At 43.6% G+C, this 13,675-nt stretch overlaps 1 protein-coding gene across 1 annotated transcript; it reads left to right on the top strand.

Moving 5' to 3' along the window:
- Positions 1–712: 712 nt before the first annotated feature.
- On the top strand, positions 713–4,528 carry LOC104455445 (filament-like plant protein 3). Its single transcript, XM_039317702.1, has 3 exons — positions 713–776; positions 2,620–3,012; positions 3,889–4,528. Exons 1-3 carry the CDS (start codon positions 713–715, stop codon positions 4,449–4,451), a joined length of 1,020 nt encoding a protein of 339 aa, XP_039173636.1. The 3' UTR covers positions 4,452–4,528.
- The last annotated feature ends 9,147 nt before the right edge of the window (positions 4,529–13,675 follow it).

Here is a 13,675-nt window from a genome sequence, read left to right as displayed (position 1 = left end):
AACTTGTATACTGGTGGTAAAATTGCCATAGAAATATCGTGTCTTCTTCTGTTCTTTGTGCTGCTTTTGGTGGTATACACATGCTGCAGAAGCAGGGGAGGCATGATTATGACTTTACACTACTGTTATCTCCAAGGGTTGGTTTTAGATAGACTTAGTTTGAAAACTAAAATAACACCGAGATTTTCTCTAAGTAACAAACGTGATTGAATCAAGTGATTGTATGACATCTACAGCCCGGCTGAATGGAGCGTTGGAAGAACAACTAGCACGGCCACCAAAAACTGTTATGGCGAGACAATGCCGATGAGTAGAACTACATATCAAGGTGAATACCTAGAACAGACGAGACCGGTAGATTAAGTACTTAAAGACATGCATAGTCTAGCAACGTCGGCATATCTTCTCAACATAACGATGCTCTCAGCTTTGCCAAAATACGGACACACTCCTATCTACAGCGGCAAACTGAGCGCAAAGTAAAGAGCTTGCCAGGATCGTTATGCTGACTGCAGCCATTACTTCCTTCCCAGCTTGCCTAATACTTGGAACCAACTTTTTTATAGGGCTTTGTTTTACTAATTTTATAGGGCTTTGTTTTAACCTTGAGAATCTCTATATGCTCAAAGTGTAGCGCTAAATATTCTCATTTGTTTAGGAAGAAATGAGATTAAGCAGTTCAAGCATGTGAAAGCATTTAACTGACTCGATAATGTGGTTTTCGTCCTCCGAGAAAGAGAAGGAACGGCAGTGCTTGTCTTCTCGTTTTGTCAGCTGTATGACAGCAACCTCTCGGCGTCATACAAACATGTGCAATATGATGTGCTTACTCATTTGCAATTATATACGAATTGGTTGGACTATTACCCAGTGAGGTTAAGACATCAGCTTTGGATTACTGTAATAAAATAGTACCGGTAGCAGCCTAGATAATATGGCCTTTGTCCTTCGGGAAAAAAGGCATAATGGGATTGCTTGTCAGCTGTAAAAAAAGAGTAGGATAATCGATTTTAGAGCACCTACAACAGTGCTGAGTTAAATCCAGTAAGGAGGTGCTTGTCTTCTTGTTTTTCAACTGTATGACATCAACCTCTCGGCGCCGTACAGACACGTGCAGTATGATATGCTCAACCATTCGCAATTATATACAAATTGGTTGGACTATTACCCAAGGAAATGGAGATTTCAGCTTTGGATTACTGTAATAAAATAGTACCGGTGGCAGACTTGACAATATGGTCTTTGTCCTTTGAGAAATAGACGTAATGGGATTCCTTGTCTTTTTGTTTTGTCGGCCATAAAAAATTGGGTAGGATAAATGATTTTGGAGCATCTAGAGCAATGCTAAGTCAAATCCAGTGAGGCAATAGATTCGTGTTGGATCCACATAATTAAAAGCTTTGTCCCGTTTGCAGACAAGAAATTTTCCTCCATCTGTGCATAATCTCCATTAGATTTTAATCAATACGCTCCATTAAAACAACTTTGATTGTATTGTGAAAAACACAACCTAATAATTTGTGAGGCATAAATTATCTTGACTTAGTAATAATAGTTAGAATTGATTAAGAACTTACCACCAATCTAAATGTACACAGTTCGTCTAGAGTAACGAGGAAAATCCAATGGAGATTATTTGAATAAAATGAAGAGACAATACCAAAATTTAGTCCTCGAATTCCTAGTCAATGCTCAACTTCATCCGTAAACTTTGATGTTGGTCAAATTGATCCTTATGCTCCTTGATTTGAATCGGTTTGTTTTTTTATATGGCTCTGTAAATAATGAATGAATCCTTTATAATGTTTAATGACTGATCTGATTGAATAATATCAATCCATTCTTCAGCAAAAATATATAATTTTATCAAATAATGTGGTTTTTTCTATTATTCGGCTCAATGTACTATAATTCATGAATGCAAACCGCCCTATGCATGTGTATTAATTATAAAGAATTGTATAAGGCTCCTTTATAAAATGGTGAGCAAAATCCTAAGATTGTTTCAAGTGAGAAAGATTGGGATCTGAATATGACTTCGTCATAACTAAAAGTGTATTTTTCATCCAATTCGATGGGTATTATACATTGTCATAACTAAATGTTTGTCTGATATTTCGTAGAGCTATTGAGTTCTTCAACTAAGTTGATCTGTCTTGAATTGATGCAAAATCACTAGATATATCGAAGAGAGGAATTTATATGTAACTATAAATTTGAACCATCTCATTCGTCGAGTTTTTTATACTTGAAAGCGTAAGGAGAGGTAACTAGCATAATGACCTCTCTCTCTCCTCTTCCTAGCCTGCCGAGCCCTCTCTCCTCCTAGCCTGCACGCTCTCTCTCCTGTCAAAGCATTTATTGCGGCTTAAGCTTTTGTTTTCTTTCTCAAACGAAGGAAAGAGAAGCCCCGTTCGTTCCTCTGTCCTCTCCATTTCTTTCCTCTCGAAAATTTGAATCTAAAAATCTCTCTCTCCCCGCGCTCGTTGCTGCTCCGCCGTGCATCAAGCGGCCGTTCCCCCTGCCGTTGCCGACGAACCACATTACGGCCGCCCCTACTCCGATGCTCGCTCGCTTCGCTCCGTTGTTCGTTCCGGCGTTCCCGGGATCGCGATGCAGCGCGCGGAGGAGAAGCAGGCCTCTTCGAGCTCCCCTCAACGTCGGCGCGTCACCCGCCGAGCGAGACCCCCACATACCGGAAGGCTCGGAGGCGAGGTTGTTGGAGAAGAAAGGTTGAGCCCCTCCGCCTCCGCTGGTTGCTTCCATCGCCCCCACGCCGACGCGACGCCCCTCCGCCGGTTGTCTCCGTCGGCATCGAAGTCCGTCGCCCCCGACTCCGACGCCCACGCCTCGGCCTCCGCCTACGCGCCCGACGCCAACGCCGACGCCGACGCCCTTCGCTTCCCTCTTGCGACCTCCACTCCGCTCTCTCCCTCTTTCCTCTGCGGAGCGCCCTTACTGGCCAACCCTGCGAGCAACCTCTCTCCGAGTCTCCGTCTCCTTCGCGGCCAGGTAGACGTCGTCTATCTCTCTCTCTCTTTTTCTGGTGTCACGGATTCTTCTTTCTTATTTCTGTTCCATGTTGATGAGCAAGTGTACTCTAGCTTGATGATGCATCATGGGTAGGTTCGCTTCATGAGATTGAGATTAAGCGACACTGGTGCGGAGGTTGTTCGTAATGGGATGTGCGTCTCTTGTGCCGAATAGAGTGTTGGGTCGTGCCTTGGAAGCTCAAAAGATGAACTTTAGTTGTTTCTTGCTCTGATTATGCTATTAGTCTGTGATGTCAAAAGTTCATTCGATGTTGTGATTGAAGTTTCGGTGTCGGGTTATGTTAATATTGGGAAGGTTCATGCTCTGTGTTAGTTTTGTTCACACACTGGATTCTCTCTGTGGTGGGTTTGTAGCTTCGGTTTGACCAATCGGCTGGGGTGTGCTCGAGGGGCTTTGATCAACTCGATTCTTGCTCTGCTGGCCATCCTCTTAGAAAAAAGGCGGCTCGTAATTAGTTGTTTCTTGGCTTTGTAATGGACCAAGAGTCCCGAGTGGATGAGGACTTGCCCCTCTTCATCAAGTGCTCCAAACAACCTAAAGCGCCACCGTCATCATCGATAACTACTTCCTCCTCCTGCAGTCTCGCAGCCGAGAGACATCAATAAAGCAAGTGGAGAAAGTGAAGGAGGATACTAGCCTTACTAGCACTAATGTCTGGGTAACAAGATTGGAAGCTTTCAATCGAGTAAGAGTGAAATCACATGGAGTTTCAGATTTGAGGATGACATCTACTTCAACCGTTCTGCGTTAAATCTATTTGACATTGCATTCGGATTTGCATTTTTGTGCCTATGTACTTCATCGTAAGTTTTTATCTTCGATATTCAATGGTAGGATGGGAGAAGGCTGAAAATGAAGTCTTGGTGCTAAAGAAACAACTGGAGGCTGCAACACAAAGGAACTCGACACTAGAAGATCGAATCAGTCATCTTGATGGAGCACTTAAGGAATGTGTGAGGCAGCTCAGACAGGTGAGGGAAGAGCAAGAGCAGAAGATCCCAGAAGCTGTGGTCAAGAAAACTCGTGAGTGGGAATCAACAAAGGCCGAGCTTGAGACTAAGCTTTCCAATGTCCATGCCCAGCTTCAAGCAGCCAAGAGTGAAGCTTCTTCAGTTATATGTTCTGATCTCGGCCCTAAGCTTGATGCTGCTGAAAAAGAGAATGTGGCCCTCAAAGCCAAAGTCCTTTCTATGTCGGATGAGCTAGAACTTAGGATTATTGAGCGTGATTTGAGCACCCAAGCAGCAGAAACAGCCGGCAAACGGCATTTAGAGAGCATAAAGAAGGTAGCTAGGCTGGAAGCTGAATGCCGCAGACTCAGAGCCATGTCTCGGAAAGCAAGTGCGACAAACGATCTTAAGAATTTGATTATTCAACTAGCTGAGGCAGGACGATGAAATGAGTGAGGTGAGATAGGAAGAGTGTCTACTTTGATTTTTTGCCTTGTGAATAAACAACCACCATTGTAAATGCATTCATGACATCTCCGAAACCGACACTCGTGAATCTCAAGTATAGTGGTACATAATCAGATTTTTGAATGATATAAGGTTTCAATTCCTTTATAGCATGTGGATGTCTAGATTGCTTAAAGCTGCCAATTGTCTTGTTTGGTTTAGTGAGTTGTAGCTGTCAATTTCCTTTTATCTTCACCAGTCGTATGATATGCCATCCAACACAACCCAACTATTGGCTTGCTCGATCGTATTGTTCGGGGAAACTTGAGCATCAATACATCAACCCCTAATGCATGACTCGTGGCAGCAATTTCATTCAGTTGCACAAAACCAAAGGCTACCTCTTTTTGTGTTGTCGATGAATGTTCTCCATGAAGATCATCGCATGGCGTACGCATCTTTCATGACCAAAGTACCATTCTTAATCATACTACTACAAGTTTGAACCAATACAAGTAATAGAAATCTTAGTCCTCGCTTCATATCAAATTGCTCCAGCGGATTCTAGTACTAGGTTGAAGCAGGAAGTTTACGTAGATTCGCTGGCAACTTTTCCAACTTTTCCAACTTGCCCAACACCCATTTTCCAACATTTTCTTTACTTTAAAGTTTTCGAAAATAAATTCGTACGTGCTCCCGTAATCAAAATTAACCCATTAAACTTTGCACGCACGTAGTTTACAACATTATTGTGTTGTTGAGCAAAAAAAAAATTAGCGTCCAAACCCGACACCTAATTTTTTTTTTATATTTCTTGCTCAACAACCCTTTTTCCAATTTTTTTTTCTTTAAAGCTTTCGGAAATAAATTCGTATGTGCACCATCGCCCGCAGTGGCCGCGCTGGTTTCGACCTTAGTACCCATCCGCCAGGGGAGGAGTTCGAAACTTAGTGTGGGCCGGTTGCTTCAATGCAAAGCTGCACAATTCACCTGTGCCTGGTTTGTGGTGGTGGCCAGGTTCACCCGGGGTTTACTCCGCCGTGAAGCGCGCACGGAAATTCCCTCGGTCATCTAAAATAAATAAATAAATAAACAAATAAATTCGTACGTGCTATCGTACTCAAAATTAATCCATCAAAATTTGCACGCACCTAGTTTACAACCTCATTATGTTGTTGAGAAAAAAAAATTGACGTTTGAACCCGATACCCCATTTTTTTTTCTATTTCTTGCCTAAAACTATTTTCCAACTTTTCTTTTTTCTTTAAAGTTTTCGGAAATAAATTCATGTGCTCTCGTACTTAAAATTAATCCATTAAATTTTGCACGTACCTAATTTACAACCTCATTGTGTTGTTGAGAAAAAAAAATTGGCGTCTAAACCCGACACTAAATTTTTTTTTCTATTTCTTGCTCAACAACCATTTTCCAACTTTTTTTTTTCTTTAAAGCTTTTGAAAATAAGAACCAGTAGCTACAAGCATGCAATGTCGAAATTGGTCTACATGATTTATATGTCATGCAATGTTTTTTCCTCAGATTTGAGAATGTGTTAATTTCCATTGCCATTACCAACCTGAACCTCTTAAACAGAAACGACCATCTTGATATCCTTTGCTTTTTGGGTGAAAGTTACCAAGAAAACAACATAAGAGGAAAAACTGAAGCTCTATAAACATACTGCCGCAGTGATTCTGGACACGGACATATACAGCAAATGAAGTTTTATTTGCAAAAAAAGGTACCTACATCATATATCGGTGATCTATACAGATATCAGAACCAGTAGCTACAAGCATTTAATTAAGAAATTCTACATGCAGAGAAAAATTGAAGGACCTATTAGCCAAAAGGAACTCAAATGCTCAAAACTCAGTCCCTAGAGAAGGCCATTTACAGGTGACGTGCTAAAAACTGGCTTGTCTTTGCTAGCTTTATACATTGCGGGCGCTATTGCTACTACTCTTCCTCCGAGGCTTCGCCTCTCCGAGCATGGTTGTGACATCCCTCATGCAAGGCCTATCTCACGGTAGCTTTGCAGTACAGAGGAGCGCTATTCTGAGCACCAAAAGCATCTCTTCCTGCACATGCTTGCAGTTTCCTACATTGGGGTCTAGAGCTTCTTCCAGAGCTCTGTTGTCCCTAATTTTCCTCCGTATCCACTCGACAATGTCGACGGAATCTCCGAACTCGAGGTCTAGAGGCCTTTTGCCTGCAATGAGCTCCAACAGTACGACACCAAAGCTGTATATGTCTATCTTTTCATATGCATTCATGGTGTATCCGTACTCTGTCGGCGAACATCAAAAAATTGCAGCATTGTTAGCTAAGGAAAGGTGATGAGCATATGTGATACTTTCATCACTTTTTAGCATTGACCAGTAGCTATTTTGCAAGGGTAATACGGTTATTAACTGGGACACTGGAAAGATCTGATAGTTGATCAATTCGATGGAAGATTATGAGAGTAATAGTCAACTTACCAGGCGTAATGTATCCATAGGACCCTGCCACTACCGATACTGTTTCATTCTTCCGGAAACATAGCCCACGGTGATTTTCAACTGATGTCACAATGATGGAGACACAGCTGTTTCGTTTCTCAAAAGTTCCAAAAAAATTTCACTAGTGATGTCACAAATTGATCCCTTCGATTTTCTGCCATCCCGTAAATTTGCTTATCTAAACTTGATGTCCTATAGAGAAGACTCAAGGGGTTCTGAGTGCTTAAAGTAATGAGGCACACAACATAGCTAAAGATTTAGATCGTCAAAGAAATGTGTGGCCCGTGACCCAAAAATAATGAAAATATTGCATTGGGCAAAAAGCCTCACCTGCTGGTATGCGTGGAAGCACAACGCCGCAAGGAAGGACCTGGTTAATACCTGCTGGACATTTAATCCCTGTTGCGCCTGTTGTTAAGATGAGAAAAAAGGCATATCAGCAAAACATAGCCGATAGATGGACAGAGAAAAATGATGCATCATTTAGTAACCGAAAAACTACATCAGAAGTGAAAGTTGGAAATAAAGGGTAAGATCTATAAGTATTTGCACCTCCCCAAGAAACATAGCCAATAGATGGACAGAGAAAAATGGCTCCATGTCGACGGATTCTCCGAACTCGGGGTCTAGAGGCCTTTTGCCTGCGATGAGCTCCAACAGTACGACACCGAGCGGACTAGAGGTCGCGAGAGGGAGGCGGAGGGGCGTCGGCGTCAAAGTCGGGTTCAGGGTAGGAGGCGGCGTCGGAGTCAAGGGCGACGGAGGCAACCGGCGGAGGCAGAGGTGGAGGGCCGTCGGCGTCGCGTTTCGCTGGAAGAGAGACACGACTTCGCAAAGGGGGAGAGAGAGCAGAGCGGACGTTGCGAGAGGGAGGCGGAGGAGCGTCGGCGTCGGCGTCGGCGTCGGCGTCGGCGTGGGGGGGCGATGGAAGCAACCAGCGGAGGCGAAGGGGCTCAACCTTTCTTCTCTAGCAACCTCGCCTCCGAGCCTTCCGGTGTGTGGGGGTCTCGCTCGGCGGGTGACGCTCGCCGACGTTGAGGGGAGCTCGAAGAGGACTGCTTCTCCTCCGCGCGCTGCATTTACGATCCCGGGAACGCCGGAACGAACGACGGAGCGAAGCGAGCGAGCACCGGAGTAGGGGCGGCCGTAATGTGGTTCGTCGGCTTACGCCAGGGGGAACGGCCGCTTGATGCACGGCAGAGCAGCAACGAGCGCGGGGAGAGAAATTTTTAGATTCAAATTTTCGAGAGGAAAGAAATGGAGAGGACAGAGGAACGAACGGGGCTTCTCTTTCCTTCGTTTGAGAAAGAAAACAAAAGCTTAAGCCGCAATAAATGCTCTGACAGGAGAGAGAACGTGCAGGGAGGAGAGAGGACTCGACGAGACAGGCTAGGAAGAGGAGAGAGAGAGAGAGGGGAAGAAGACAGAAGACACGAAATGGGGCCCACCCCTCCACATGGCACCTCCTGAGTGGTCCGGGACCACGCTGACGTGGAGGTCCCGGACCACCCAACATTTTCTCCTATATGGCGGTGGTACACTATTCAGTGATTGCTAATCATCCCGTTATCTGCAGGCGTGGCGTGGCACGCGTGATCCATTAAAATGTTGACACGTGTTGAGTGACGTGGAAATTAAAAGAAGGGAAAATAAGAACTTTGCAGGCTTGTCAGGCGATGCTCTCTCCTCGTTTATTACTCCCGAATGCTTATGCTCCCGTTCATGGGTGTCCATTGCTTTGAAAAAATCCAGTGCCCGTTGCTGTTGCTCCTTCGTCCTCTGCTGGTAATCGTTCATGGCTTCTCTCCGAATCTAGTCCATGTCGTGTTTGTGTGTTTGTTGTTGTGTGTGGACGTGTTATATTCGACACCCATTTATAGGAAATGGAAGGGAAGTCAAGTCTATATGGTAGTACGTTATTTGCACACATGGTACGCATGATCTATTAAAATGTTGACATGTGTCGAGTGACGTGAAAATTAAAAGAAGGGAAAATAAGAACTTTGCAGGCTTGTCAAGCTTGTCGGGCGATACTCCCTCCTCATTTATTACACAATTCTCTTTCCCTCTATCTGTCTCTTTTCCCCGCGCTCTCTCTCTATCTCCCCTTCATTTCAAATTTCGCTCCAAATCCCTCCCTCCTCTATCTCTCTTCTCCTCTTCGTCTCGCAAAATTCGACAACCATTGGACGACCACCTCCAAACGCTCTCTTTCAATTGCTGGGAAACGATGGAGGCTTGGGGCGCGTTGGTAACGATTACATTCCCAGGAGGCGATTCGACTAGAAATGATTATTTTTTATTCATTCAGGAACCGATTACGAGTAAAAAGTGCGTTTGGTAATCTGTTCAAAATTTTTATTCGGAATAGAATTGCGTTTGGTACCGTATTAATTGATTCTTTCCAAATTAATTTCTTTTTATTTTTAAATAAATTTTAAATAATTTCTTTACTTTTTCTCTTTTTTTTTTTTTTTTTTTTTCCCTTTTTCCTATTCTTCTTCTTCTTCATTTGGCGGTCGCCGGACCGGCGGCCCGAGCGAGGGCCGGCGACGCTCACCGGAGCGCCGCCGCCCTCGGCGAGGTCGGCCTTCGTCGGCCTAGCCTCGCGGGCGAGCTGGGCGAGGCTCGCCCGGCCCCACCGAGGCTCGGCCTCGCCAAATCTGGCGAGGCCGGCTTGGCCACACCGGCGGGGCCGGGCGAGCCTCGCCGATGGCCGAGCAAGCCTCACCGGTAGGCGGGCGAGGCTCACCCGGCCACCAGGCGAGGCTCGACCTCGCTCGATTTGGCGGCCGAGCCTCGCCTAGGCTGCCGGCGAGGCTCGCTTGGCCACCGGCGAGGCTTGCCCGGCCCGCCGGTGGCCGGTCGGCCTCGCCGGATCTGCGAGGCCGAGCCTCGCGGTGGCTAGGCTTGCCTCGGGCGAGTTCACCCAGACCTCGCCTTGGCTCGGCGAGCCTCCGGCGACCTCGCCGGACCGGGCGACCTCGCCGGACCGGCAGCGACGGACGGCGGACCCGGCGACGCGGCGGCGGCGACGGCGGGCGGCGGCGGACGGCGGCGGGCGATGGCGAATGGTAACCGAGATGTTGAAAGAGAAGAACAAGGTTTTACCATTTTGATTCTTTTTCGATTCTCGGACGTAGAATCAATTTTTTTTTTTTTTATTCTCAAATCTTGTCCAAAATTGTTCCGGAACAAATTTGTTCCCGAACAAAAATTTACCAAATGCGATTCTTGTCTCAAACGATTTTGGGACAAAAATCGAGAATCGGCACTATTTGGCAAGTTGCCAAACGGGCCCTTGGTGGCTTTGGGGTCGGAGGGCTCTATGGCATGAGCTTCCCTCTAAAGAAGGGGTCGTCAGAGAGAAACAAACGCGAAATGTTGGCATCCATGAAGTCATGGCAGTAGTAAAATTTCAAAAAAGAATTCGAAGTGTCTTTATTTTCTTAAATAAAGATCCGAAATGAATTTTATTTCAAATAAGAACCCAAGTAACATTGATTGTTTTAAATAATAACCCGAAGTGACTTTAATTGTTTCAAATAAGGATCCGACCTCACCGATCGTTAGCCGACTAAATTTTCCAATTGATTAAGGGTATTTTTGCCATTTGGCATTTTCCCTTTTTTCTTCCTTTTTTTTTTTTTTTTTTAGTTCTTCTTCTTTCTCTTTCTTTGATGGCTAGTTAGGCACCGACGATGCTTATAGAGGGCTAGCGAGGATCACTCTTGTTAGCAAGGGCCACTCACACTGGCCACAAGTGAGGGACGCCCTCACCTAGGCATGGCGACCCTCGCCTAGGGGCCATCTGTGAGGTTAGCCTTCACTGACCCTAGGCGAGGTTTATCCTCCCCATGGGGTGGCCTCACTTGCGGCCATTGGTAAGGGACGGTGAGGGCCTGCAAGCCCTCGCTAGCCGCAGGTGAGGCCACTCTCGCCAGCTGCAGGTGAGGCCAACCCTCGTGCCTGGCGTTGCCAAGGGCTAACCTCGCGAATGGCCCTTGGGCATGGGTTGCCACGCCCAATTGAGGTCATCCCTCTCTTGTGGTCGACGTGGGTGGCCCTCGCTGACGAGGGTAATCTCGCCCAACCCTCTATGGGCATCGGTCGAAGAAGAAGAGAGAAAAAAAAAAAAGAGAGGAGAAATGGCAAATGATGAAAATACCTTTGATTGTCGGAGAGTCGGGTTCTTATTTAAAATAGACATAACCATTTCGAGCCCTTATTTGATATAAATATAACCTTTTAGGTCTTCATTTGAAATAACATCAATTTTAGACTTTTATTTGAAAAAGTGATGGCACTTCATGTCCTTATTTGAAATAAGATCTACTTTGGGTTCTTATTTGAGAAAATAATGATATTTCCAATCCTTTTTTGGAAATTTTCCCTATATATATAGATTCTCGAGGTGGTGATGGTGGCGGCGGCCCTTCTCCATCTCCTCGGGGTTTTATATTCACGATGCACATGCTCAATGACAAATGTGACGTTGAGTTGTTTAACATGAAGTGAATTTGAGAAAGGATACTATTAACTACTAAACATGTAAAATCCTACCTTAGAAAAGTTTATCTTAGCATTTAAAATACTCATCACGAGAAGGTCTGTTCAAAAAAGGAAAATTCCGAGTCCACATATACCCTACTAAAAGCATGGTTTGAATTAAGTCAATAGCCAAAGCATAAATGATTTGAAGCCAAAGCTTTAGAAAGACCTGAATCGAGTATACGATGAAGTCTTGGATGTTCCATTTGTTTTGTGGATCTGAACGAAGCTAAATGCCATGGTTTTATTCAACCAAGATAATGACAAGGTCCTTTCACCCAATTGTGATTATAATAATTCAAGCAATAACAACATTCCACCAAAATGTTTGCTTTAGCCAAAGAGTTTATTTTCCATTTCCCATGGATGATACAAAGCCAAAGCCAGATTGAAGGTAATATCGGTGGGACACTCCATGAAGGCATGTCTGCGTCCAACCAAGGCAATTTGTGCCAAGAAGTGACCGTCTATAAAAGCTATGCTACAATCCTTAAGTCTGACTCGTTTTCTTCTTTTTGCTCTTTTTCTTCAAGGTCCCCAAACAATTATCTGAACTTGTAAGAAATCACATGGTTCGTGATTTTTAGGGTGTGTTTGGTAACGTTTCTGTTTAAAAATTGTTTCTGGAAACAGAAATAGAAAAAAGTGTTTCTATTCTAGGGAATAATTTTTGAACAAAAAAACGCGTTTAGTAAATCTGTTTCAAAAATATAAAAAGAATATAAACACGTTTGGTAAATTTGTATAATTTTTTTATTTCTTTTTATTTTTTAATTTTTTAACTTTATTTTTCTATTTTCTTTCTTATTTTTCTTATTTGTTTTTATTTTTCTTCTTTTGGTGCAGTCGCGCGCCTCGGCTATGGCTAGCGACCGGGTGACGAGGGCCGGCGGCCTCGCCCGGCCACGGCGAGGCTCGCCGGCCCGGGCGAGCTCGACCACGCCGGATTTGGGTGAGATCGAGCTCACCCGGCCCGGGCGTGAGTCGGCCTCGTCATCGCCAGAATCGGCCAAAGAAAAAGAAGAAAAGAGAGAAGTGTTTCTAAATTTTGTTTTAGAAATAAGAAACAACTTTTTTTGTTTCTTTGTTTCTAATAACAAAAAAATAGCTTTAAAACAAAAACGCAAATAAACTCATTTCTGTTCCTTTTTTTATTTCTAGGAACAAAAAAAGAAATTTTTGTTTCTAAGAACACAAACAAGTTGCAAACAAACAAACTCTTATTTTGGCGAAAAGTTCACGTTGGTGTCCCACACCTGATGTACAGCTCGTCTTTTCATTCAAAATTGATTGATCGGATGTCATTTGGTGAGTTCGTGCACATTTATCAATTATGATCTATTTGATAATCATTTTAGTTTTGAGAATGATTTTTTTTTCAGAAATAATTTTTTTATTTTATTTCTAAAAATAATTTCTGAATATTTCAAGACACTCGATAAATTGCCTAAAATTTTTATTTTAAAAATAAAAATTTGTTTGAAAAAAAAAATCCTTAAAATTTTAGTTCAAATCATTTTTCTTTTAATCTTTTAATAATTTTATTAAAATTTTCTCTTTTATTTTCTTTTGCCCTTTTCATCTTCTCCTTCCTCTGGCTGCAAAGGCGTCGCCAGCTCCCCAACAACCTGAGCCAAGGCGAGGCTCGTTAACCCAAGCCTTGCTTTAAGTTGGGCGACTGCTCGAGCCTTAGGGAGCGTCAGCGGCCCTCACCTGGCCGATCGTCGGCCATGGCTGAGACTAACAACCCGCCAAAAGGAAGAAGAAGAAGAACAGGAAAGAGAAGAAAAGAGAACACAACAGAAATTTTTTTGGCTTGATTATGGAATTATTCTCAAAATAAGAAAGTAATTTTTTTCTACTTTTTGATTTTGTTCCAAACTTATTTTAAATGGATTTCTGTTTTTTGTTTTTGTTTTGAGAAATAAAAAAGTAAAATGAGACACTGTTTGGAATGTTACTAAACAAAGCCTTACTCTACCAACATTAGAGAAATAAACTTACAAGAAATCACATTTGGTGAGTTCCTGCACATTTGTCAATTATTCTACCGACAGTAGAGAAATAAACTTGACTCATTTTCTTCTTTTGCCCTTTTTCTTCAAGGTCCCCACATAATTATCTGAACTTGCACGAAATCACGTTGTTGTGGATTCGTTCTGTCTAAAA

Source organism: Eucalyptus grandis, chromosome 7 (genome assembly GCF_016545825.1).
Source record: "Eucalyptus grandis isolate ANBG69807.140 chromosome 7, ASM1654582v1, whole genome shotgun sequence".
NCBI classification, from domain to species: Eukaryota; Viridiplantae; Streptophyta; class Magnoliopsida; order Myrtales; family Myrtaceae; genus Eucalyptus; species Eucalyptus grandis.
This window is presented reverse-complemented; position numbering and strand designations above follow the sequence as displayed.

Bases quoted from the DNA above. Each gene is read 5' to 3' on its own strand.
- LOC104455445 (XM_039317702.1), top strand. From the start codon at position 713: ATGTGGTTTTCGTCCTCCGAGAAAGAGAAGGAACGGCAGTGCTTGTCT. The intron at 777-2,619 runs GTATGACAGCAA...ATCGCGATGCAG, and splicing joins GTCTTCTCGTTTTGTCAGCT to CGCGCGGAGGAGAAGCAGGC. The intron at 3,013-3,888 runs GTAGACGTCGTC...ATTCAATGGTAG, and splicing joins TCCGTCTCCTTCGCGGCCAG to GATGGGAGAAGGCTGAAAAT.